Raw genomic sequence first — 27,852 nt, 5'->3', positions numbered from 1 at the left:
AAGTCTCTCTCATCACAAAAGACCATAGGTTACAGTGGAAAGCATGAAGGGTTCTGAGTGAGAGACCTAGGTTCAAATCCCAAAGCTGTCACTTACAACCTAGGTGACCCTGGTCACATCAATTTAACCTCTCTGAGCCTCGGTTTCTTTACCTGTATAATGATGAGGCTGAACTACATGATCTCTCAAGTCCTATCTCATTCTAAGTCTAAGATCCCAGCCTAGCCCAGTCTAGCCTTTCTCAAGTATTCCAATACCCACTCATCTTTCCAAACTTTACCAGTTACTACCTGCACCACACTATTTGCCTTTCCTTAAACACCATCTTGTCTTCTTCTACAAGTGTTTCACTTATGTATGGCTATTCTATACAACCAGGCTACAAGATCCTTGGAGATAAGGTTCGATTCTTATATACTTCTGTGTCCTCCCCAACAATGACTGCAGAGTAGGTACTAAAAAAGCCTATCAGTTAACTGACTGATTAAAAGAAAGGAGGTGCTAGCTTTAAAAAAGGCCTGAACAAACACTTTCTCTTCTAAGTCCCATCCTCAGGTACCACTGAAGAAATTGCTGGCATGAAGGGAAGAAGTATCCCCTACACTTGGGGTGTTTTAATTGGTTAAGCCTCCAAAGAAGGAAACTATCAGATTTCACATCCAGCTCTGCAAACCTATGTGATCCTCAAAGTGGGGGAGTCAGAACTGCCTGATCGGCAGACAAGGGCAATTGCACGAGTATCCACCAGTTCACCATCACCCAGAACGGGATGTACATCCCCTTTAAAAGTACTAGGCAACAGGAATTGGATTCCAATCTCCTGGTGAAAGATTAGTCTGGGGTCCCACCTTTCCTGATCTCATGCTACAAAGCATCAAATCTTTATTCCAAATCTGAAGGATTCCATTTGCTTCTCTGGCATGTTTTCAAAGTTTCTCAGTGAGGCTCCTCTCATCATCAGAGTTATCAACAGAAAGCATGGTTCAGACTCTAAGTTCAGTCTATCATTCCAGTTAGAAAGGATGAGTTATTCTCTTTTAAATATGATATTCATAAATATTTCCCTAAACATTAACATCAAGCAATAAATCTACTAGGAAAACTCTGCCAGCTCAACACTCACCTTTCAAATTTCTTTATTCTAGTTTTCTCTCAAATCTTAATGAATGCAAGTTTTATTCCAGTCATATCAATCAAAACAGCAAAAAATTATGTTATTAACTTTATTTCCAAAGGAAATAATAAACACAAATGTGTTTTTCTCTCCAGTGTACGCAGTTCTTAACACAATGACCAAAGCATTATCAGCATTCTCACCCACACATGACAGAGATAAGATGAAATTATATTACCAAAACTTTTAAGTTCCCTGGTGAATCCAATACTGATAAGTGATGATTTTGCTATGATACTTCTAAGCTACTCATCTCATTATTGAGATAATGAAAAGCCTTCAGTCCCTAAAGGAGAAACATCATAGAGCAAGAGAAACTTAGTAAAGATAAATGATGGTAGAATCTCTCCTGAAAGCTATAATTCTTAATCTCCTCCTACGCTCACCCAGCACAAACTAAACATGACTCTACCTACCACTGAGCTCTATACATGCACAGGTACTCTTGGTTTTGCCTCCTCAACTCAATCACTTTAACTTAACATATATCAGAGCAATACCAGGCAAAACTATTTTAAGCACAGCATTCCCCCACTGACGAACATCTCTCCTCTGTCTGACAGGTTCTTAACTGAAATCCAAGGTTTCTAGAGAGGGAAAGAAAATGCCTTTAATAGCATAGCACTTGCCTTCATCTTAAGGTTTTCACTAGATCACCTGAAAAAAATTACTGTTCATACTCCAACTGCAGAAACTTAAGAGCCTTACTCGGTTAAGATCCCTGGTTGTTGGCGGATTTTTTGGAGGACTGTTTTTGTTGGGGGTGGTGGTGGATTTTTAAAGATGAACTTTTCAGATTTTGAGAACTAAAAAGTGATTTAGTCTCACACTGTATCTTTCCAGACCATCCATGTCGCCACCACAGCCATGCTCAGCCAGGGCCCAAACTTCCAGAAGCTGGTCCAGTGGCACTGTAAGCAAAGGTCTGGTGCCTTTCTGAGGCAGACCAGGAATGCTTCAATCCAAATCTCAACACCAAAAACGGACACATCTTTGTGGATTATTCCAAAAATCTCATCACACAAGATGTGATGAAGATGGTTATTGAGCTGGCTAAGTCGCAAGGGGTAGAAGGTACTCAGGAACAAATGTTCAAGGGGAAGAAGACCAGGCTGTGCTCCATGTGGCACTGCAGAATCACTCCAATACACCCACTGATAGCAGACAGCAAGGACATGGTACCAGAGCAGAACAAAGTGCTGGAGAAAATGAAGGCATGCTGCCGGCATGTTCATTGGGGAGACTGGAAAGGCTACACCAGGAAGGTGATTACAGATGGGATCAACACTGGCACTGGAGGTTCTGACTTGGATCCTCTGATGGTGACAAATGCCCAGAAGCCCTACTCCAAAGGAGGTCTTCGTGTCTGGTTTGTCTCCAACATTGATGGTACCCATATTGCCAAGACCCTTGATGAACTCAACCCGGAAACTTCTCTCTTCATCATTACCTCAAAGACTTTCACCATCCAAGAGACCATCACCAATGCAGAGACAGCCAAGGAGTGGTTCCTTCAAGTAGCAAAGGATCTTTCAGCTGTGGCAAAGCACTTAGTGGCCTTCTCTACCAATGCCCCTTAAGTTCAAGAGTTTGGAATCAACACTCAAAATATGCTTGAATTCTGGGACTGGGTTAGTGGACATTACTATTGTGGTCACTATCAGCCTCTCCATTGTCCTGCATGTTGATACCTTTGAATAGCTGTTGTTGGAGGGTCAATGGATGGACAATCACTTCCTCACCAGCTCACTGGAGAAGAATGTCCCTGTGCTGCTTGCCATGCTAGGCAACTGGTACATTAACTGTTTTGGATGTGAGACTCGGGCCTTGCTGCCCTATGACCAGTATATGCACCACTTTGCTGCCTATTTCCAGCAGGGTGACATCGAGTCTAATGGGAAGTATACCACCAAGTCAGGAACCTGGCTTGACTACCGTACAGCCCCCATTGTGTGGGGAGAGCCAGAGACCAATGGACAGCACACTTTCTACCAGTTCATTCACCAGGGTAGCTGGATGATTCCTTATGCCTTTTCATCCCTATTCAGAAACAGAATCCAATCTTCTAGCCAACCTCCTATGCTCAGCCTGAGACCCTGATGAAAAGGAAGTCAGCAGAAGAGGCACACATGGTGCTGAGGACTCTGGGAAAGAGTGGTGATACCATGAAGCAGCTGCTACCTCATCAAGCCTGTGAGGGAAATCATCCTCCTAATTCCATTGTCTTCAGAAAGCTCACTCCTTGCATTCTGGGAGCCTTAACTGCCATGTATGAGCACAAGATCTTTGTTCAGGGTGTTGTCTGGCATGTCAACAATCACAATCATTGGGGAATGGAACTGAGAAAGCAATAAGCCAAGAAAATTGAGCCTGAGCTGGTCTCTGATAATCCTGTGACCTCTCCACCAATGGGCTGCTCAGCTTTATCAAGTAGCACCAGATCTACGTGATGAAGCAGATGCCTGTTCCCCCGTGACCCAGTCTGTTGTACTGTGATCAGATCTGTGTTGTAATGACCACTTGGTTCCTTCCTGTCCCATCACAAAGAGATCCACTAGTCATTCCTTAAGGCAGGTTCCTTCCTCCTTGTCAGGAAAACAAGTCCCACTTCATGAGGACAGTTCAGTATTGTGGGTTTTTAATTTTTTGGTCTTAAATGTCACAGACAAGCTCATACTATCCTTCCTTTGAACTGATGCAAGTATTTCTACACTTTTCAGGGCTGATCTAAAAAAAAATAAAGATGACTGGTAAAAAAAAATGTACTTTTCACAAATTGGATTCTTAGTCCAATTATGTTTCACTTTTTAGTTAACTATATCCCCAACTTAAAGGAAAAAATGCTGATTTAGCTGTCTCACACTCTGAAGATTTAGCCTGTCTTCTTCCAAATCTCCAAAATAAGCCTCAATATCCTTTATAGATTCGTTTGGCAGCAAACAAAAGGAACTGTTCTTGTAATATGAGTAGAAAAACAATTTACTATTGTATAAAACACCTTCACATCAAACAGGTAATCTCACAAGATGTTTTGTGGAATATTAAAAGTCGAAACATGGACTTTCTTCCATTCCCTTATCTTTCGATGTAAAGGGACCTGTATTTCCTATCTGTGGAAGACCCAGAATAAGTCTAGTACGGCATTAAGTAATGAGTTATGAGGAATTCAAACTGCTTAACAATATATTCTTACATCAAATATTACAACAGAATCATTGTAACCATGGCGTTCTAAACACCAAATGTGTCATGTACATAGAAACCTTAACCAATAAAATGGTATGAACTGCTACCTCAATGAATAAATAGCTAAAAGGAAAAAACAACATGTTTTTAGAAAAAAAGAAAAGAAAACCTTTAACAAGAATTTAAATGTCTCTGTCTTTCAACAGTCCTGTGCTACTAAAGACCATCAAAAGGTAGCTTGACTGGGCAGCTAGGTGGCGCAGTGAGAACAGCACCGGCCCTGGAGTCAAGAGGACCTGAGTTCAAATCCGGTTTCAGACACTTGACACACTTACTAGCTGTGTAACCTTGGGCAAGTCACTTAACCCCAATTGCCCTGCCTTCCCCCATCCAAAAAAAAAAAAATTAAAAAGGTAGCTTGACTGAAAAGCAAAGTAAGCTCTCAGGGTACCTATGCCAAATGACCTGGGGTTAAGCAGGAGAGGTTCAATTTAAATGTCATAGAATTTAAGAAATGGAAGGAACCTTGGAGGCTATCTAGTCCAACCCATATACAAAAGGAATCTGCATTATAACATACCAACAGGTGCACATCTAACCTCTGCTGGAATGTCTCTAAGGAGAGAGCTCCTTCCATCTCTGACCAGCTCTAATTATTAGGAAGTTTTTCCTGACATCAAGCCTAAATTTGCTTCCTTGCAGATAACGTTTCCTTTCACTGTCAGATTTAGAAGCTTGAAGAAAAAGGACAAAAGTTTTGGTTCCATTAGCACAGTAGGATATTTAAAATAAAGTCAACTAAATAGTTCAATGTCAGGATGTGGATTTGTCTTTTTTTTTTCTTAAAGACTCCCGACTTTAAAACTAACCCCCCCTACTGCAGCGTGTCAAGGAATGGCTCCCCAATGAGGTACGTAGATTTGTAAGAGAATGAAGGCAAAGCTCTTCCATCTACAGTAAACTGATATATCTATTTTGTTGTCACGTGACACATAAAGAACAGTACTAACAACACATTATCATTTAATCATGTCTAAATGCTTTTCTAATTTCAGTAATGTTCCTATGTTTAAGAGAAACAGAGTTCAGGATGAACAGTGAAGAAGAGATCACAGAGATGGGAACAGCAAAAAGTCCAATAGAAAACATGCCCCAAGCAATTAATGAACAATTTTAAAAATCTTTCTTCCCAAATTAAGTACCAACTACTTTATCTGTAGGAGGTCAATTTCTCTTCTGTTGTCATCATTCCCCTTTACCTGCCCTGCACTGAATTGAATCATTCTCAAATTCAACACCAGGTTTTAAAATTATCACTACCTACTTATTTTCTTTATTTCTCTGATGCTGGAAAAACTAAAAAGTAGAATCTACTCACAAACACCTTTTTCTCTCAGAAGAAAAGACTGAGTAAATTTATCAGGTTTGAACTTTGGGGGTGTACGTAAGTTATATGGTTGGAGACCTGCCGTCTCTTATTTGTCAAAAAGGGCCATACTTCAGGATCAGAAATTGTCAGAGGCCCATCTACGCCAGTATTCAAGCTCAATGGGACATTTTGTGAGAAAGTCTAATAGTGCTAGCTAGACCAACAGAATGTCACACTCAAAGATTAGGAACAGAGCTTTAGGCTAACTACCTCTGACTGACCTAGCAACAGAGGAGCCGAATTGATTCTAACAAATATCCTATCTATCCCAAAATGAATCAAAAGCACACTACCTCTGACTAGGTATACAACTTCACAAAGCTGTAAATTACTCTAAGGGGTATATCTGACATTTAAAAGCAGTGTATGTAAAACAACCCTGAACTCTGTTTTATAAACTGCTGCCTACCACAGCAGAAGAAAACAGACTTTAAAAATTTTTTTAAAAAAACCAGCTTTTTCAGAGATTGGGAATGGGGTATTTCTATAACAAGAGGCTTTTTACCAATGGGCTTCTAAGAAATTTTACAGTCTCAGTTTTAAAAGAGGTATGCAAACAAACTCGAAAAGCAATAGAGCAAAACAAAGATAATGAATTACTGAAAAATCCTGTGTAGCATGAAAAGAGATCAAGAGAAATAAAATCATAGCTGTAAAGAAACAGGCAGGCTCAATCATCAATTGTATTGAAGGGCGCTAGTCTAGAACAGGACTGACCTTTATCATCATGAAAACCTAAAACTGGAGGCCCTGTCATCCATATGTAGCATTTTTCTTTAAAAGACTTGCCAGAACTGGACTTAAAAGAATAATAGAATTAGGGGGGCATTCAGGAAACATTAAAACATTCTTCCCACATACCAATCATCTGTATTTATTATAGAATTTAAGCTCTTCAACATCTGGAGCAAGGTGTGTAATATGTACACAGACTCTTAATAAATTAAATACTTCTTCTTTATGATGAAGAAAGTCCGTCAAAATGTTCCTCAGTCCTTGAGACCATTTAAAAGCATCATCACAGAAGTAAAGAATCTGTTTTAAGTAAAAATCAGTTAACCTTATCTGTTACTCCAGTCCCCAACATACAGAACCTAACAAAAAAATTTCTCTTCCAAGAAACTTCTTAAACTCTACCAATAATCTTCGAGGATTTTTTTTTTTGTTTATTTCATCAACTTCAATCAGTCTCTGCAATAAAGAAGAAAAAGTTGCAATGTGGCCAACAAAACAGCAGGTATGCTATTCTTTCATCCTGTCACTGTTATCACGAGGTCTACAACCAAAGAAAACAAATGCTTGTTGCTATTTGGCATCTCTTTATATTCCTTACTACAGCAGAAGAAGTTCATTTCCTAAGCCATCTGAATGTTTGGAATTACGTTGCCATGCAACAAGCTAGAAATCTTCACTAGCAGTCAAAATCCATCCTTCCTATGATGGCTGAGCAAAAAAAGAAAAAAAAATCCACTAAAGAAGTCTTATTGACAAGCAAAACTGTTTTTCTTATTCTTGCATCCTGGATCAATGACTAAAAACTTTAAAGAAAACATCTCCACTGATTTTACTGCCCCACCACATACCACTCCCACCAAAGAAAGAGAAAAGGGGCGAGGGGTAGGGGGAAGAAAGGAATTCTGCCTTCAATGTTGGCATAAATATTCATGAATAATCACTTAAATCTCACACACAATATTGACATTTACTAATTAGCTGAGCCTATTTTCAAATAAAAACAAAACACCGATCCTTTTCTTTAGTAAATCAATTCATTATTTTTATTGGTAATAAGAATATCGGCATACAAAAATCATTTTCTATGCATACTTGATATAAGCATTTTTATGAGGAGCTACATGTACTGAAATAAGAAACACTAGTGGTTTTTTTTTTCATTAAAAACTGAGATAGAAACAACAATGCCAAAAGGAAACCATAGAAAATAAAAGCCCACTGCTCCCTCTGCTGTCCCCTGATTCTGATTTCTACAACCAAGTCAACACTTGTTTCCACTTCAGATCATAAAATAAAAATATGTACTCTAAATAATTTTTTTTCTAAAGGTAAAATCAAATACCTCTGAGAGACTTATGAACTCTGATCAATACAAGGACTGACCATGATTTCAAAGACTTGAGACAAAGCATGACACCCACCTCCCTCAGAGAGGAGATGAAGTCAGAGTACAGACTGAGACACATCCTTTGAACATGGCTAATGAGGGAATTTGTTTCACTGTACTATGTATATTTGTTATGAGGATTTTGTTTTTCTCTCCTTTTTTTCCCTAAGTTGAGAAAATAGGTTTTTGTTCATTGAATAACATAATTTTATTTTAAAAAATAAAGAGAAAAAAATTTAAATAGCTAAAAATTAGAAATAAGTTTCAAGAGACTTTGAAATTAGCATGAGTACCAAGAACATGCACACAACATTAAGTTACGTCTTTTCTGTGTTAAAAAACTATGGTTGCTGCCCATCTGCACTACCTTGTGCTGTTACAGCAGAGACCCTCTGGCTCATTTATTTAGATATGTGTCTCAGCCAGGGGTGAGCTTTTATATCCATTTCTTACCAACCTACAGACCTACTTCAATCAAAACTTCAAAAGATTTATAGGATTTTTCAATTATATGGGTGCCCTCCACCACTGCAGGGGTGGCAACCCTTCCAGGCCAAAGGAGATGGGTTTGATCAAACACTATGACTATAAATTCATGAAATAATAGAAAAAATTTTGACAATGAGACCATCGCTACTTACCAGCATTATTTCTCAGATGTCAGACCAAGCTCAAAGCCTTTCCATAGCCCTAACAGATTAAGTACCACACCCCTTCAAAGTAGACAGCCATACTGGGAGGCCATGTCTACTACAAAAATGACACCAATGTTCAAAATGGTATGAAAGCAGCATACACTGGCAAACATCAATTATGTAGTGGTTGATTTTGTTTAATTACGTTTCTTTGAAAGGGAAGTACTATGGGTACAGCTGACATTAGTAGAAGATCTATATTTATTTAGTTTTAGTAAGCATTCCGACTTCCTTCTGCTTATTACAAATAAAACTTCTATTAAATATCTCAGGTTTATAAATTAATTTTCAAAAAACTAACTGATCTGTGAAAAAGGAAGGTTGATAGATACGATGAGCACCAATCAACAATGAAATTATAGGGTACATACTCTGGCACCCTGCTAAAGGACACAGGGAACTCTTCTGATGGGAGGTAGAATGGGTGGGGGGGAAGGAGGAATTCCTCAAAGATGATCGACAGTTGAGGGTTGGGAGTACAGATTCTTTTCCCTTCCCCAGTGGTGCATAAAAGTGAGTCATAAACTAGCTTGATACCCTTTTTCCAGGCTCTCTCCCCCTTGGACCTCCAGACCAACTGAAACACCAGTAAGAGGAAAGAACTTCTTCCACCACACACATCCACATTTACCACCTATAATTGTATCTTGAAGGAAAAACACATGGTGAGCTCTATGTTCTGATCCAGGTGGCCTGAGGTTCCTGAACCTCACGTTCCTGGGTCTCAATTTCCTGGCCTCCTTTCATGTGTTTCCTTTTCTGAGCACAGGTCAGAGACTTGGGTCAAAGAAAAAAAATTAATACTAATAATGTACTCTGTAATTTAGGCTTCAGTCTTCCAGAAACAATCTTTTTAAATATATATATATAAAAATATATATACACAAACCATTTCTGGCTAGAAGAAAGATTTCCAAATTGGCATAGTCCCTATGACTTCTGACATAATTCTCCCTGTCCCAAGAAGATTTCAGATAACATTTACAAGAATTTTGGACAAGGGAAAGATCATAGGTTAAAATATAGTTTGGGTTAACATTTTGGAATAATCGTCACTCAGTTACTTAATGAACCACTTCCCCTTAAGAGTTCCTTCCTGTGATCAATAGCCCAACATCAAATTTCAAAGTGAAAACACTGTCCCCAGGTGGGTCATGGTACCAATGATTCCAGATGGGTGGAAAGACCTATTTAGTGAAGAGTTAAGTTTGATTAGCAACACTAATCCATTTCAAAGGAAGGCCTTAGCTTTTGTTCTTTCCACTTTTCCAAGAGGAAAGGTCTGGAAGGGGCTATAGGCTGGAGAAACAGTATATCTTCACACTTCTGGAGAAACAAAAAAAAAAGGTTTTTAAAAATGTTTCCATACTAGAGTTCCTGAGAATGAAGCATCATCTGAGGTCTGAAGGGAAGGGGAGTACTTGCTTAGCAGTCTCCGAAGTGTAGTTACCTTCCAGGTAAGTCTAAAGAACTATATATGCATGCTTCATTTTCTATATTTATTCATGGGCTCCTGTAGGTACTTGGCATCATATGTGGATTTCCTGTGAGGGTGAAATAAAAGCTGTCTCATACTGTCTAGCCATAATGTATGCACTGAATGAATGATTGTGCAGGAAGTGAGGACCTACTGCCCACATTTGGAGAAACTTTGAGTGGAGCAATATTATACTGAAAATTTATAATGGAGTCTGGAGGCAGGAACAACAAGCCAAAGAAAGAAACTGACCCTCTGGGGTCATCCCCGAGGGTGGAACCCAGGATACCAGATTAAACCCACTACAGTCCTCTGAGATCAGAGTTCCGTGAGCCCTAAGACACAGGTCACATAATATATTTATTAATACATAAACAGTTTTAACTCTTGCTAATTTTTTAAATATTTATGCTTTAAAGATTTGTAATTCATAGGCACTGACCACAATAACCAGCTTTCCACCTTAGCAAATCATACTGCAAAATTGCTGACCAATAAATTCAAAATCCTATAACCTGTTGGTGAGCATCTCCGAATCCACACTAGTGCTTTGGCAACGGACAGATGACTCATTAATGGGCCTGAATTGAAAGCTTTTCCAGCTTGGCAGGGCCTACCAGAGCTTGTGCTCAGCAGGCACAATCTTCAAGAATTCAGGGTCATCTACATGCTGCAATGAAGGTTGTTCTCTGTCCTTCTTTCTCAAAGAGGACCATGACATCAGGGAGGTGATGCCATGACATGTAAGTGAATGGATTTAAGTGAGGGTGTGCAAAGTCAACAGCCTCATAAGGATTTTATTGGAGAATTTTAACACTAGCTGGAGAAAAATTTGAGTTTGTTCAGTTTCTACATATGTCCGTAGCAAAAATAAAGCATTTTATTGTTTTCAAATCAGTGAGATAATGAGATCCAGCAAAGTATGACCCTCTACTCAGATGTAAAAGCATAAACAGAGACAACAGAGCAGTGGGACTGATTTTCAAACAAATGCATCCAAACTTATTCACACAAATGAGCACCATACCCCTTAAAGCAGGCAGTCATCCTGGGAAGCCCTGTTTTTACTCAAAAATCATGCCAATGCTCAAAATATCATGAGAGCAGCATATACTGTCAAATGTGATTTGGGTAGTGGATGATTTTGTTACACTGTTTTTCTTTGAAAGGGAAGTTTCAATTTGGGGCAGGAGAGAGGTAGGCTATGGAGAAATCACTGGGGCATTAAAAATAAAAAGTATCAACAAAATTATCAAATAAGAAAAACAGGATAAAAAATAAAGTAGAACGATCTGTTCAGTGGGGGAAGGTAGGGGAGAAAGTAATAGAATTCTTCCTAGATATCGTGGTGTCAAACCTTCCTCTTTTGAGGTTGTAACTGATTTCTAGAAAAAGCCAAAAGTCATTAGGGCCAAGTCTTGTAAATACGGTGTATAGATAATGCTGAATGACACCATTTCAGGTTCTCTGAGGAGAGAAAGGTGATAAGATATGCCTACATATTAATGCCTTGTTTCTTTATGTAGCTATAAAAGTAATTCCAAAAGAAAATTTCAAAAATGTTTGGGACTGTAAAAGAAACCATAAGAGAAAGCAGATTGCGACACTCCCTCTCCCAAGGTAGTAACTTTAAGGACCTACCCTTATTTGGAGGTAAGAATTCTGATACATTTATTGAAAAAAAAATCAATCTTATTAACTTCATGGTAATATTTCACAAATGTGATGTTTACCTTCAATGTGACTATACATAATCAAACTGGTACCCAAGAATTTCAATTTTTTTGCCTATAGCTTCAAAATGAAAACTTTAGAACTCAGTATAAATAAACGTAGGCATAGCAGCCTAGGTCAAAAGATTGAATTCAACCATGCAGAAATTCTACGAACAGTACCATGAATTTTTCAAAAATAGCACGTAAGCAAAACAAATTATACATTTTGTTTGAAAAAAGCACTAAACTATGGCTTTTTTTTCAGCTGATACATCTTCTTAATCATGCTTTACTTAGGCAATTAAGATCAATTCGTTTCCTCAGAGTAGAAAACTAGTGGTGGGGAGAAGCAATTAGAGAATGGTTATGGATGGTCAAGGAAAATCCAGCCTAGGATTAAAGATGTATCAAAAATTGTTATGCCAATTTGATTCGATAAATATTTATTTCCATCCACTTTGTTCAGTCCTATCCAACTCTTCATGACCCTACTTGGGGTTTTCTTGGCAAAGATACTACAAAGATACATTTTCTTTTCCAGCTCATTTTACAGATGAGGAAACCTAGTCACTTAACTGGGGTTAAGTGACTTGCCCAGGGTCATACAACTGGTAAGTGTCTGAGGCTGAATTTGAACTCAAGACTTCCTGATTCCAGGCCTGGTACTCTATCCATTGTGCTACCTAGCTGCCCTGGCCACTTAGTATCCAAAAAGACCAAGATGCAAAAGAAGCCCATTCTAGGCATGAGAACTATTTCTGTAAATGTAGAGAAAAGGCAGGAGAGGGACGGATGAATATAGGAAATAGCCAATGATCCAGCTTAACTGAAACACAATGCATAAAAGAGAAGTTAATAGAAAGGTAGCCTAGAGCAAGATTACAGAGAGCTTTCGAGGCTGAGGCGTTTGTATTTTATCCTGGATGCCAGAGGCATAACTCAAGGCTTTTAAGCAGGAGAATGACATAAGTAGAATCCCTCAGGAAATGTATTTTGGAGGATACATAAAATAAAAACTAGAAATGAGAGAAAGTGGAAGCAAGGACATCAATAAGTTGCCATTGAGAAAGTCCAACTAAGAAGTATTAAAGACCTGAACTAGGGTGAGTAGATGGAAGGGAACAGAGAGATGCAAAAGATGTTATGGGGGTAGCATTTACAAGACTTGGCAACTGATTGAATGTGAGGAGTAAAGAAGGAAAAGTCCAGGGTGATTCCCAATTTACAAACCTAAGTGAAACCTTCCCTGCCAGGAAGAAAGAAGTTTGGAGGAACATTATGACTAGCCAAAAAGGTGATGAGTTCCAATTGGGGCATGATTAATTTAGAATGCCAATGGGACAGCTAGGAGGAGGTATCCACCAGAAATCTGATGGTATGGGACCAAAGTTCAGAAGAGGAGTTTAGGAATGACAGTATGGATCTGAGAGTCATCTGCACAGGCAAAATATTTTAAGAAGTGGTGACCAACAACATCAAGCAGATATACCATAGGAAGATGGCCCAGCAAAGATCTTTGAGAGATACCCACAATTAGAACAGGAGATGAACAACCCACCAAAAAAGAAGAATAAAAAAACAGTCAGATAAACAGACAAAGAATTAGAAGAGAGCAAACACAGGGAAAGTTCTATTATTATCAATCAACCAACCAAAAGGCATTAATTAGGTACTGACCTTGAGCCATATTACAGAGCATTTGGAGGAGAGTAAAAATAGAGAAAGCAGAGGTATCTAATGTCACCAGTGCAGGAGTGACAGTCTAGGAAAGAACTGAAGGATGAATGAAGAAAAGTCACCATGAAGACAAAGAACAAGGCAAGAGGTGTTAAAGAACAGGGAAAGATGGAACAACAAAAGATTATGTAACATTTAAGGGATTTTCATTGTGAGCCTCAATTCTAAAAAACTTCTCCTATAAGGAATAGAACCATCATGACTCAAGTGCAGCAACCTGAGGCAAAACCTCATGATCTCAGTAACAGGCTTCCCAAGATGACCAAGATGCCATTTCAGGGTGGTAGGTGGAAGAGGGAATATCACTTGAAATACAGTCAGCTGAAACATGTTGCGGTATATGACTGGAATGGAATAATATTGTGCTTAAGAAATGATGAGCAAGTACATTTCAGAAAAACCTGGAAAGACTTACATGCACTGACGCTGAGTGAATTGAGCAGAACCAGGAAAACACTGTACAAAGTGACAGCAACATTGTGAGATGATCAGCTATGATAGACTTACTCAGCAATGCAAAGATCCAAGACAATTCTGAAAGACTTGGGATGGAAAATACTATCCACATCCACAGAAAGAACTATGGAGTCTAAATGCAGATCAAAGCATACTATTTTCACTTTTTTTTTTCAGTTTTTGGTTTTTTCTTTTTCTTTCCTTGGTTTTTCCCTTTTGTTCTTATTCTTCTTTCACAGTGTGACTAAGATGGAAATATGTTTAACATGATTGCACATTTATAACTTGTATCTGATTGCTTGCTGTCTTGGGAGGAGTTAGAAGAGGGAGGGAGAAAAATTTGGAACTCAAAATCTTATATAAAATAAATGTTGAAAACTATCTTTATATGTAATTGGAAAAAATAAAATACCATTTGCAGAAAAAAAAAAGAAAGAAAGAAAAAGAAATTCAATCAGCTACTAAAAACAAACCACATGATTTCCTTCAAGTAAGCCAACCAGAAAAGAAAAACTACTTGTTGTAGGAGGTAATAGGAAAGAAAGACCTACAGTATGGTATTAAACCCTTCAAAAAAAAACAAACTAAAGAAAGGTCATACATTTCCAGAGAACACAGCAGGAAAGAAATTAAAAGGTATGCATCACCTCTCACAAGCTAAGACCAATGCTGGGGAATGCAGCTTAGAGAAGAGATGCGGTAGTACCAGAATTCAAATAGTAGGAGACGCATGTCAGTGAATCAGCCCTGGTCCTTGCTACAAAGAAAACCTCTGTTATCACAGGGTCCTTAGCTGTCTCAGGCCAACAGCATTATAGAAATAATTCAGCAAATGAATAACTCAGATAATTTGGGAGAGGTGACTCCTTTCCTACTATGCTTCACACGAGAGAGGGCCAGTAAACTATTATCTTAATGTTGAGAGAATATGTTAATTGAACGTTATGAAATATGTAAGCTATCTCATTCCTATCTTCAGACCTATCACCAAATTAAATACAAGGTGAAGGCTGGAAATGAAATAAGGATACAGAACCAATAAACCAATCACTGGTATGCAGAATTAAATACATGAAACCAATAAACTAATAATTAATATCTAGTGCTTAACTTGGAGTACATGAACTTGATTTTTTAAATATTTTGATAACTGCATTTCAACATAATTGGTTTCCTTTTTAATCCTGTGTATATTATTTTATGTATTTTAAAATACTATTCTGATAAGTGATTTCACTAGATTGCTAAAGGATTCCATGACACAAAAAAAGGGGTTAACAAACCCTTTAATCTAGACCAATAGCATCAAACTCAAATAGAAATGGGAGCCACCAGACCATACATAAAGATTTCTGTGGCTCCCATACTGACCTAGTTTTAAAATGTAATATCTTGATTCATTCAATTGGTCATAATTCTTCTTTACAACTTGACTATTGTGTAAATAAGTTCAATGTGAAGTTATATGTAGAAGATATATCGTATTCCATGCCATCTTGGGGAGGGGGGGGGGGAAGAAAATCTGGAACTCAAAATTATGTAGAACCGAGCTTTGTAAACTAAAAATAAAAAAACTCAAAAAAAAATAAAATGTAATATCTGTTTTATTCTATCTGTATTTATTTTGTTAAATATTTCCCCAAGACATGCTGAGAGACAACCCTGTGACAGGCACTTTCTTTGACCAGCAAGGACCAGACCTGACTCACTGGCATTCATCCCCTACTGTTTAGGTTCTGCTACTATCATGTTTCTGGTTCAGGCCACACACTTGGGAGTGTTATGGGTCACGTGTGGGCCACAGGCCATGTGTTTGACTCTTCTGACTCTTCTGTGATAGAGCAGCAGCTTACAGAGGGTTTTCTTCCATGCTGTAATAGAAAGAGCCTGGCCTAGGAGTCAAGGCCCCAAGGTCATAGTCCAAGTTCTGCCAAAGACCTGCTATGTCACCTTGGGAGAGACACTTCACATTTCTGGGCCTGTTTCTTCATCTATAAAATGTGTGTTAGATTAGATTACTTCTAAGGTCCCTTCTAGCTCAAAGGCTTATGATTCTATAAATATCAAAGAACATACAGTAGCATTACATATCCCAAGGCATAATGTCACAATGTACAAAAATCCTTTTCAAAATTCAAGAAGAAATACCTGACATTTTGACATTTCCCTTATGGCAACAGCAAAACACTCATGGAACAAACTCACTGTACTAGGGCCACTATAAATTCTTTTTCATCCCTTTCTCCTGTAAACTGTCTGATCACAAAACTGACTCCTACCTCACCCTATTTCCACATTCTTATCTGACGCACCATTGGTGCTGTTAGTGACGAACAAACTGATGTTGTGCTAGGTGGATGGAGACTTTGACGAAAATCCTAATTTTTTTAAGGGTTTTTAAGATTGATGACACCAGTTCCTTATTATGCATAATCTCACTTCAAAATTCATGGCTTCTCATTTATTTAATATAAAATTCTCACTTCCAATCTAATATAAAACAGAACAACAAAGAAGACTTTATATTTGATCCTGGAGGTAAAAGGGAGCTACCAAGGTTTACTGAGCCTGTAGCACAGGCATCCTTATATTTTAAGGAAAATCACGTTGGCAGCTGAGTAGAAAATAGAGTAGGAAAAGACTTGGGGCATGGAAACCAATTAGAAGATTTGCAAAGACAGCTTTGAAAGCTTTAGGCTTTTTTGAAACTAATAAAATTAAATAAAAGACTTTTTATCTTGAATTATGAAGCTTTGAGAAAAGCAGGTTTAAACTAGAAAAGGAAAATAAGAATCTCCCTTCAAAATTGACAGTTTTCCTTTTCTTTGAATAGGTATATAGTTCACTCCTCTCATCAACCATGATTAGTCATTTTTTGGGCACACAGTTTAAAAAGGGGAGAGTTAAAATGTGGGGAAAGACAGGAAGGAATGTTCCTGAGGTCACAGAAATGGTTTAGAAGAGAGTGGGAAAGGACATATGCATCATTTGATTGACCAAGCTTGGCCCCCAGGGAAGAGCTGAAAAAACAGACCACTGCCTCCTCTTTGCAGAAGTGGGAAACTGAGGTTACAGAATCCTGCATACACTATCAGAAACACAGTTGGATTTTTGAGTGGCTGAAAATGTATTTTTTCCTCTTTCTTTTTGATCTCTGTTACAAGGAGTGGCTTTCTGAGTAAGGGAGGAAGAAATGAGAATAACAGAAAGACAAAAGTTATCAGGGAAAAAAAAGTTAGAGAAGATACATGTATCCATGCAAGTCAGGCTGCCTAAAATGGAAATAACTGAACGCAGGTCACTAATGATGAACAAATGCAAAGGAGAGGTATGGCATATGTGTGATCCCCTTGAGGTTGTTAAAAAAAGGAGAAAAGTGAGAAGGAAGCACTGGATTAGACACTTCCATTGCCAGACACTAAGGTCAGGGTGGTTTTAGGGTAACTGGGAGAAGGAAAAGTAGGGGACAACTGGTCACCCATACGAATGGAATGTTTGCAGGCAGAGTGTTAACAAAGGAGAACCTGCATTAAGAAAACATTTTTATTGCATTTTTAGAATAACTGATATGCTCATCCTAATGTTTATGCACATTTTATATTTATATGTTTACGCAATTTGGTTTTTTAAGAAAATATGGAAGTCTATGAGATCTAAATATCAAACAAATGTTGCTTTTTATTGCTGGTTTTTAGTGAGCCATGTTTCTTTAGACAGGTGGAGGGTTTTGATTTTTTTTTCAGATTTTTCTACACTGATCAATTCAATAAATATTTGAGTGATTTTTGGTACAAAGTGTATATTCACAAAGGGAAAAACGAACACAGGCCTGATCAGAAAGGACAGGAGAAAGGAAAGGGGGCTATTCTCATTTCCACCAAAAAAAAAATCAGTTTGTCTTTATTGAGACCTCTAGAAGTTTGATTTCATTTGACAGAAAAAGAGTCTATCACGTACTGATCTTCAAAACCACCAATGGAAATAGTTGGAAGACAACAGCATTACCAGGTGTCTGTCACTGTCTGAACACAAGGGTGATCTCAGACAAAAAAGACAGACTGGAAAAGAACAATTTCAGACAACCTCCAAACTTCAGATGGAAGAACAAGAGGTGACAGAGAGGAGAGGATATTATTTTAGCTAAATCTCAATGACCATGATAATAAATAGGAGGATAGAAAAACGCAATTGAAATAAGTCAATAATACTGAAGTTTACGTTAGCTATTCTTCTCATCTTCCTCCCCTACCCCACTGTTACCTAAAGGGAATGGCAAAGTTGTCCAAGATTGACCTCTATTTTCATCCCTCTTGACATAAAAGACAAGGTTTTCTAATGATCACTAAAGGGGTGTAAAAGGAAGGAAGAAAGAAACCAGCATTTAATAAGCACCCACTATGTTTCAGGCATGTACCAAGTGCTTTACAAATATTATCCCATTTGATCTCACAAAAACCCTGAGAAGTAAACGCTATTATTATCTGCATTTTATTGTTGAGGAAAGTGACAATTCTCCGTGACTTGTCCAGGATCACACAGTTGGTAAGTATCTGAGGCTGGATGTGAACTCAGGTTTTCCTGATTCTAGCCCCAGCGCTCTATCCACTGTGCCACGCAGCTGCGTCTGTAAAAGGGTAGACGGTACAAGGGAGTAGTAGAAAGAGGAATGGGTAATCTTTATTTGAATGGAAACAAGGACTGTATTAAAAAAAGTCCCCAAGGAAGAAAGTGACTTCATAGAGGCAAATAGGCGGTATGGTGTAATAGAGGGCTAGGCCTGGAGCCTCAGACATTTACTAGCTCTGGACAGGGCATTTAACCTCTATTTGTCTCCGTTTCACCATCTATATGATGGGCATAATAATAGCAACTGTTAACAAGAAAAAAAAAAATCACAAGTCCATGAGATCTGTATCGAAACTGTGTTTATTACAAAAGAAATGTACGTGCACGTGGAACTCCCAAAACTAGCACGGAGGAGTCCACGATCCAGGCAGAGGCCTGAACACTTGTGAGCTACAAGAAGGGGGAAGTCTCACGGGACGAGTGGAGGGCAATCCCCTCCCAAAGGACTCACGTGGGAGGAGGAAGGGAAGCAGGAAAGGAAGGAGAAGGGGGAGCAGGCATAAGCAGGATGGCAAAAGCAGCATTCTTTTCCCTTGAGAACTGCTAGACGATGAAGATGGGATGGTCTGCTTTTCTACAAGGGTCCCAGCTGCTGAAACAGTCTATCGGTCTGGCACAGACCAGTGACTGTCTTGTAGTTGATTCGACCCTCAAGGACACACTGAGAGTCTAGCTAAAGGTGAGAATAAAATTAGGTCAGGTCAGGGGGTGCTTTATCCTTGACTCATTCAGGGCCTTCTGCATACCCCAGGTCCAGTGCTTCTGGAAAATATGGCAGCTGAAGAAGACAGGTTAAGTTGGCTTCAGGGCAATACACCTACCTCCCAAGGTTATCATGAGAATAAAATGAGATATCTGTAAAGCGCTATGCAAATCTTAAAACACCATGTAAGTACCAGCTCTTAGCTATTAAAATCAAAAACAAAAGAGAAGGGGCTTCTAAGAGGGGAGGAAAAGGAGCCAACAAACCGGACTCACCAATTACAGTGCAATTTTCTGTTCCTAAAGAAACTAAGCCTCAGAATTATAGTTTGAGGAAGCCTGGCCACTAAAGGATTAAAAGAATCCAGGAGTAACCTTGTATGGCTCGACCTAAGCACTGAGCACTCTTCAGAAGGGCTGAAAAGACGAATAGATCAGCTCCTGTCGGTTGGATGGTTCTGTGGTTACTGTAAGTGAGTTTTTGTCTAAAATGAAATTCCATGGGCTTTACGCACTGGGATGAGATTCAAATCTGAATCTGGACCATTCTCAGGACACATCAGACACCCAAATAGGTCTGCTCTTATTTTTATCTCATGTGGCACAGGAAGGAGGTGTGGGAAATTAAGCCAAAACCAGTATGCACTCAAAGCTTCTAAGAATCTGAATCTCTTAGCAAATACATTCTATTCTGAAAGATGTGAGAGGGACAGATAGCCACCACCCCTAAAGGTATCCTTTAAGACGGGTGGCTTATAAATCCACCTTGTCAAATGGATCAGCATGCAAGTTTAAAATGAGGCAGAGGATAGACTGACATTTTTCTTTAGACACTGGAATCTAGAAATCTAGCTATGTTCTTACTTGTCAAAGACATCAACTAAGAATAAATTTATATTTCTTGTAAATTGTAAAAGAAAATAGAAAAAGCCTCCAAGCCTGACCCCAGTAGCATCAAACTGTCAGGGAGCCATCCTTAAACAAACTGCATAAACCAGGGTCATCATTATTTTGAAAGCCAAGAAGGCTGTAACTATGCACTGAAACAGCTGTAGAGGGGAAGAAGAGGAAAATATATTGATACTTTGCGTATGTAAAATAAGGATGGGAGAGTATTGTATGAGGACCTGAGTTCCAGTCTACCACCTACCTTTATAATCCCTGTCTAACGTTTGAGCTCTGCATTTGTTTACTGAATGACACCTAAAATGACAAAGCAATTTGTGGCAAAATAAACTGAAATAATACTTTCTACAGTTATCTCAAAGAAAAGAAATCCAAAAGCTCCCAATCCTACTCTGAAATGGGTGTCAGACCCCTGGTTGCCTGGCTCTGGCCACCACGGCTATTGCTCCTGACACCAGAGTACAGGCATCCCTGCTGGGGATGAGTTCCCTGGTGCTGCCCTTGCCAGGACAGCACCGGCATTTCACAGGAACCCAGACCATAGGCCCACTAAAACAGGCATAAATATAAGAAGACCACAAGGTAACACACTGGAGGCTAGACTTCAAGGCAAGATCAGATGGTAAATGTTTAGTTCTCCTGCCTTCCTTAACTGAACTCCAGTTCACTGGATCTCTGCCTCTTCCCCAACAGTCGGTAAATTCCTAATCTCACTAGAGCTAGGAGTTAAATAAGTTGAGTTTGAGTCTTGGCTCCATGGCTCAATAACTTTATGACCTTGGGCAAATCCATTTATCTCTAGGAGCCTCAACTTTCTCACGTGTAAAGCGAAGATAGTTATCCCTTCCACATCATGGGGGTTAGGAGCACAGTGCACCCCACAATCTGGAAAATTCATGTAAAATTTTTTGGCTCTCCCTTTGTACCATACAAGAAGTCTGAATTATTAGGGTGTTAAGAGATAAAATATGTTGATATCATACGATACTACACATATATCTTATGCATTTCTGAGTTTCTAAACTTTTTCTGTCGTATGCTGGCTTTCACATGTTGTCTGCAGCTTCTGCAAAACTACCAAAAAATTCTCATTTAATTTTTTATGCCAACCCGCAATATATCGAAACCTTGATTGGGGAAAGTTGTAATGTGCAAGGGATAACTGTATTGTGATAATGAATCCCACACTCCCAAATTAAAAACCCCATTCTCCATTGCAGACACTGACTCTTAAATCCCCAGACCCTTTAGCCCCATACCCTTCTTATTGTTACAGTCCATATCTTCCAACCCTTTCTCCTATGTCCCCTGGAATTCCCACTCTATAATTAATAAACTTCCCCTCATTTCAGGCTTCTTCCTCTCATGTTCCTTCCAACTTCCAGCTGTCACTGAAAATTGGCTCCTCCCAGGTGACCCTGCCTCCTAGTCCTTTCCTTCCAGTACTGTTGGCATCTATTTATTCTCATTCCTTCCAAATTACTAGGACCATAGGTGGAATTGGAATACTCTACTGCAACTTCCAAATTCTGTACCACCATCATTCTGAGGTTTTCTTCATCCAGATTTATCACCCAATCCACACCCTAGTAACTGTTACCCACCAGCCTTCAGAATATTCTCCCTCCTTTCTCAATAAGTTGAGTGCCTGAATCAAGGTCTCCCCACCCCCCAAACTGTACTCTCCTCCTACATGACTTCAATATATAGCCTCAACATAAATGCTCTTTCAAATACCCAAATCGTCCAATTTCTCATTCTGCTAAACTCTCATGGGTCTGCTCCACCTCGACTACCTACGCACAGGAATGGTCCTGCCCATGATCTCTCCATCACACACATGAACATGTCCATGACCAAGAAACCTGAAAATCCTTTATCTTATCACAATCTCCAGTCATCTCTCCATGTGCCTCTCCCAAACCTAATCTTTATCCTCCCATGATCTATAATCTCTGTACCTCTCAGTGCTTTCCAGGACCATCACCCTTGTTCTGGCTCCACCTTTTCTTCCTTCCCAAATAGATTGTTTAGTGAAGCATTTCAACTTTATAATTTCCTCTCCTCCAGAATCCTTTGCCCTACTCTTCTATCAAAACTTATGCCTTAAAAGTAATATAAATTAATAAGAATAAAAGATATTCCCCAACTAGTAAATGGTGAAAGTAAATACACAGGTAGTTTTCTGAGGAAGAAATCCAAGTTATCAATAGGCATATGAAAAGGTATTCCAAATAACTAATAATTTGGTGTTGTTCAGTCATTTCAGTTGTGTCCAACTCTTCATGACCCCATTTGGGGTTTTCTTGGCAAAAATACTGGAGTAGTTTGCCATTTCCTAAAAATTAAAGAAATAAAAATTAAGGCAACTGGGAGGTTCAAATCCATTGTACTGGCAAAGTTGATGAAGATGACAAATGTTGGATTAGCTGCAGAATTAATGCACTGTTGGAGCTGTGAATTCAGCCATTCTGGGAAGCAAACTGGGAATATGCCCAAAAAGTTACTAAACTTTGCACACCCACCCTTTGATTTAACACTACTTAGGCCTTAGGCCTCTTAACAACTACTAGGCCTATACCCCAAAGAAATCAAAGAAAGAGAAAAAAGACTCACATAGACAAGAATACAGGGTGTTCCAAAAGGCTTAAACAACTAAAGCTTAGAATGGCACTCAAGACTTTTGGAACACCCTGTATTTATATTAGCTCTTTTTGTGGTGGCAAAGAACTGAAAACTAGAAGATACACCTTCAAATGGGGAAAGGCTGAACAAATTGGAGTACATGAATGTAATGGAATACTATTGTTCTATAAGAAATTATGAAGACATCATTTCAGAGACATTGTTTCAGAGAAAGCTAGGAAGGCTTATATGAAATAATGAAGAATAAAATTAATAGAACCAAGAAAACAATTTCTACAACAAAACACAAAGACAAACAATTTTGAAACACTTAAGAGCTCTCACCAACATAATGACAAGTTAGTGAATAGTGGATGGTGAACTATGCTACCTATCTCCTAATAGGTCATGGAGTCAGGAAATAGATGGAGACATTTATTTTTTGGACATGGCCAATGCAGGGATTTGTTTTGCTTGATTACTGCATATTTGTTACAAAGGTTTTGTTTTATTCTTTTTTCCCCCAATGGGAGGAGGCAAGAGCAAGATAAAGTATTTCATTGATTGAAGAAATTAAATTAGATTTTTGAAAACATATATTGATACTCCCTCAAAACGAAAAGGGAAAAAAAAAACTCATGCCTTGCCAAACCTCAACCTTCTCCCTCCTCTGTGCCTAGGTCTGCTAAACTTAGCTGATACTGCCTAAACAAAGCTAGAAGTCACACAACCATGCTGATTGAATCTTAATTCGGACTTTACTGAAGCAAAACAAACTTTTTCCTCTCTCCTTAAGCATTCCACAGCACCCCTATCCCTGAACCCTCTTATCTGAGATATTTGCCTCACACTTAATGAAAAACATAAAAGCAATCTATGGGGAGCTGCCTCTTTATCCCTCTTCTTTATCTCACAATCCCTCCTCCTCCTCCTCTCAAAAACCTACTGAGAACCCTATTCACCATTTTCTCCTTTTCTCCAGGCTCTGATAAAGAACAGGACATTCTACTTCCCAAGGTGAAAGATGCTATATCTGCCCTTGACTCCATACCATTCTGTCTTCTCCAGCTAACTACCCTTTCAATATGCTCCTTCCTCCTTCTCTTCCACAGTCTGTGTCTACTGGTTCCTTCTCTCCTGCCTATAAACACACCCAAATCTCCCTTACCTTTAAAAAGCCCTGGCCAGATTCCATCATCCCTGCAAACTGCCATCTTATAACTTTCCTCCCTTAACAAAGTAACTACTTGAAAATGCCTTCTACGCTGGGTGCTTCCATTTCTCTTCCTCTCCCCTTCTTAATTACCTATAACCTGACTTCAGAACTCATTCCTCAAATGAAACTGATATCCAAAGTTACTAACAATCTCTTAATGGCCAAAACAAATCACCTTTTCTCACTGTTCATCCTTCTTGATCTCTCTTCAGGATCTGAAATTGTTGACCATTCTCTTCCCCTGGACACTCTTCCCCATCTGAATTTTACTGACCCTGCTGTTTGCTGTCATTCATTATATACATACATACATACATATATATGTTAACCACAGAAGTTAAGTGACTTGCACTGGGTCATACAGCTAGTAAGTATCTAAGGCTGGATTGAACTCAAGTCTTTCCAGATTCTAGGCCCAATGCTCCACCCACTGAGTCACCAAGCTGCCTCTTAGTGGTCTCCCAATGCATCCTGGTGAATATCAGGCCACTGGACCCAGATGGCTCTGGAGGAGAAAATGAGGCTGGTGACCTTGCACAGCCCTCCCTCACTCAAATCGAAGTCAACTGCAAGTCATGTCATCATTTCCCTGATGTCGTGGTCCTCTTCGAAAATGAAGGACAAACACAAACTATGAGTAGTATCCTCTCCCTCTCCTTGCTCTGCCCAAAGGAAGGTACATTTCAATGGCTGAAGGCTGCCTCTGTAACTCTGGGTTTACTGGCTAGATTTCTTTCTCAAGAAACCCAACTCACTCTGGAGCTCATAGATTGGACAATAGGTCCCTGCCCTCCTAGCACAGAGTGAATGTAAAGACTAAATAGTAACTGTTTCTCTTTTGGCCAGGAACCCTGAGGGTCTTCCCCTCCCAGTTTGATTTTTTTTTTTGATTTTTGATTAAAGGGGCCATCCCTTGATTGACTTCTTAAAGAGGCCTATTCACTGAATGGGCATTACCTCACTCAAAGTGAGAACCGGAGAAGACCTTACCCTAAAGGGCCAGTCGCTCACAGAAGCAATGCATCCTGCACCATCTCTAGTCATCCTGGTGAATATCAGGCCACTGGACCCAGATGGCTCTGGAGGAGAAAGTGAGCCTGGTGACCTTGAACAGTCCTCCCTCACTCAAATCAAAGTCAACTACAAGTCATGTCATCATTTCCCTGGTGTCATGATCCTCTTCAAAAACAAAGAACAAACACTATAGATACATACTTATGTACATGTTGTAAACCATCTTAGAATGTAAATAAGTTCCTTGAGAGCTGGGATAGCTTCACTCTTGCCTTTATACCCCAGCAATAGGCACAGGATAAGCACTTAACAAATGCCTGTTGACTGACCAAATATACTTCACACTAACTATGAAAACTCAGAAAAAGTACAAAAACAAGGCAATTTGGTAGGGACTGACAGGCTATCCACTTCCAATATAAATAATTCAGAAAATACTTACTAATTGTCATTGATTCTGGCACAGGTGTGGAAGGCAAGAGGCTGTTTAAAGGACTCCCTTGGACTGGAGGACTGGCTTCCACACTGAATTTTTGTGAAAGAGAGAGCAGTGTTAAATTCTAATATTGCAGAATTCAAAACAAAATCTAGACCTCGAAGACTATTAAAAAGATGGAAGTCTATTCAAATATCAAGTGGCATATATTAGTTGAGGAAGAAGATTCAGATATATAAAAATAGCTAGCTAATGTGGCATTAGCCAATAAAATGCAAACAAGTCTCTTCGTTCTAAAAATAATAATAATCTTTGGAAGTAAGACCCAAAGAAGACAGTAACAATACTCTGGAGCACAACGCATTTTCACTCATATTATTTTGTCTGAGTAGTAGAAAGATCACCAGATTTTCCAGTCAGATTACCTGGATCTGAGGCCTTGCCTCTGTCATTCGTTAGCTGTTATGACTTTGGGCAAATCACCTAGCCTTGCTAAGTTTCCATTTCCTCATCTGTAAAATGGGGATAAGGTTATCTGCACTACACGCCACACAATGAGGTGATGTATATCATATAAATGTTAGCTATTGCTGTTATTATTACTGTTATCACACTTCTATGGGGAAAATCCTCAAAAAGACTGTATGGATGGAGAAACTATGAACCAAAGAAGATAAATAACTTACTTAGGATCAAAAAATCTATCAATTAAAAGTCAGGAATTAGAACCAATATTTATTTCCCAACGCCCACTTCTGTATTTCACCTATTCAAATGTGTTGTCAACGTGCCATTTACTTAAGAGACGCAACGGCTGATTAACATCCCAATCTATTCTATCCTATGCTAGTCATACGCAGGTCTCAAGAGCTCCCTTCTGTCCTAAGTCTACCCATTGTTCTGCTGAACCTGTCCACAATGTTATCTATCATACTTAGAGTAAGGCATGACTACTCAAAGAGGAACTGGAACCAAAAGTGGATTATGTGGATAGTATGACTCTTCACAAGGAATCTCAACAGGAAAAAAAAAAGGTTTATATATCCCCTGGATGAAGATAATTTAATAACCATAAGGAGAATAATCAAGGGAGAGAAGGGAAAAGGACAAGAGGGAGAGAGTAGGGGGGAAAAGAAATCCGGACATCCTTTCACCTACATAAAGAGAACACATGAATAAGTAGTCTTTAATCTCAGAAAAGTAAAACACCTTCCAATGACTATATTAAGACTTTAATCCCAAAGAAAGCTAATTTTTGTTACATGAACCTGTATTGAAGTTCAGGGCCAGTGAGAATGCTGCTCTGGGGTCCACTGCCATTCTCCAGGTTATTTAAGGTGGCATCTGTAGAATATAAATCAATCAGAATGAGAAAACTCAAACAGTGCATGGAAGCAAAATAATCATCTGCTCATGTACTGAAACGGCCGGCTTATTTCTCACTTCATTTACACACAGCATTTTATTGGCTGCCTATTTTCATTTTTATATGTATAAAGCATCCTGGCACGATGGGAAATGAGCTCACCTGGGGGAGGAAGACATGAGTCAAGTTGCCCCTCTGACATATAAGTGACCCTAAGCAGGTCACTTAGAGTCTCAGTCCCTAGACAATTCTCCAAAACTATAAAGTACACAATAGTTGGAAATCTACACTGGCATAGGGAGTTCCTTCACTGGAATTTCCCTGTATCAATGATTTCACGGGTCCAAATTTTTTTTAAAAATCCATAATCTTAAATTTGATCTTGTCATTGCTAACCCTGAACTGTGAATTGTTCCTACCCAGAGACTGCCTGTATCCCCATTAGGAGTAAGAAGGCATTTCGGGTCAATTGTAAGGACTGTGGAGTTATGATAGAATACAATCGAGCCAACCTTCAGCAACCAGTAAATATGGCCTGCTGATACCAAGCCACACCATACGGGAACTCGGTTCCCATCTGCAAGAATGTAAAATCAACACTGGAGGGCAGTACAGTCTAATTCATTAACATTACCTGGTCTATATATAAAGTTCCATTAAGGCAACAAAGGCTGGGTTTTTTGGTTTGTTTGTTCATCTTGGTCTTAAAGAAAGTGTCCTCAAATTCATTTGCATTTTGAGGAGGCATTCACAGGAAATGCTGCCATAAATAAATTCTAAGATACAGCAGTGAAAGAACATTAGTGATTTTCATAAATAGATTTGTGGCTGCTAAAGTATCATTCCAAGAAAAATTATCTTTGAATAAATCAGCCTCTGCATGTTTATTGCATAAACCATATACCACAACTTTCACTGGTACGACAACCAATAGATGTCACAGTGGTATCCAAAATATCTAAATAACAGT

At 38.9% G+C, this 27,852-nt stretch overlaps 1 protein-coding gene and 1 pseudogene across 1 annotated transcript in view; one reads left to right on the top strand and one right to left on the bottom strand.

The window, feature by feature from the left end:
* SNX29 (sorting nexin 29) overlaps nt 1–27,852 on the bottom strand; it is a 647,758-nt gene that overhangs the window by 546,831 nt on the left and 73,075 nt on the right. The window contains exons 10-11 of the mRNA XM_036738094.1: nt 26,785–26,860; nt 25,523–25,605 (exon numbers count right to left, since the gene is read on the bottom strand). Coding sequence (XP_036593989.1) covers nt 25,523–25,605; nt 26,785–26,860 — 159 coding nt within the window. The remainder of the gene's footprint in view (nt 1–25,522; nt 25,606–26,784; nt 26,861–27,852) is intronic.
* On the top strand, nt 770–10,334 carry LOC118831055 (annotated as a pseudogene).

The sequence above is a fragment of the Trichosurus vulpecula genome, chromosome 9 (genome assembly GCF_011100635.1).
Source record: "Trichosurus vulpecula isolate mTriVul1 chromosome 9, mTriVul1.pri, whole genome shotgun sequence".
Taxonomy (NCBI): domain Eukaryota; kingdom Metazoa; phylum Chordata; class Mammalia; order Diprotodontia; family Phalangeridae; genus Trichosurus; species Trichosurus vulpecula.
This window is presented reverse-complemented; position numbering and strand designations above follow the sequence as displayed.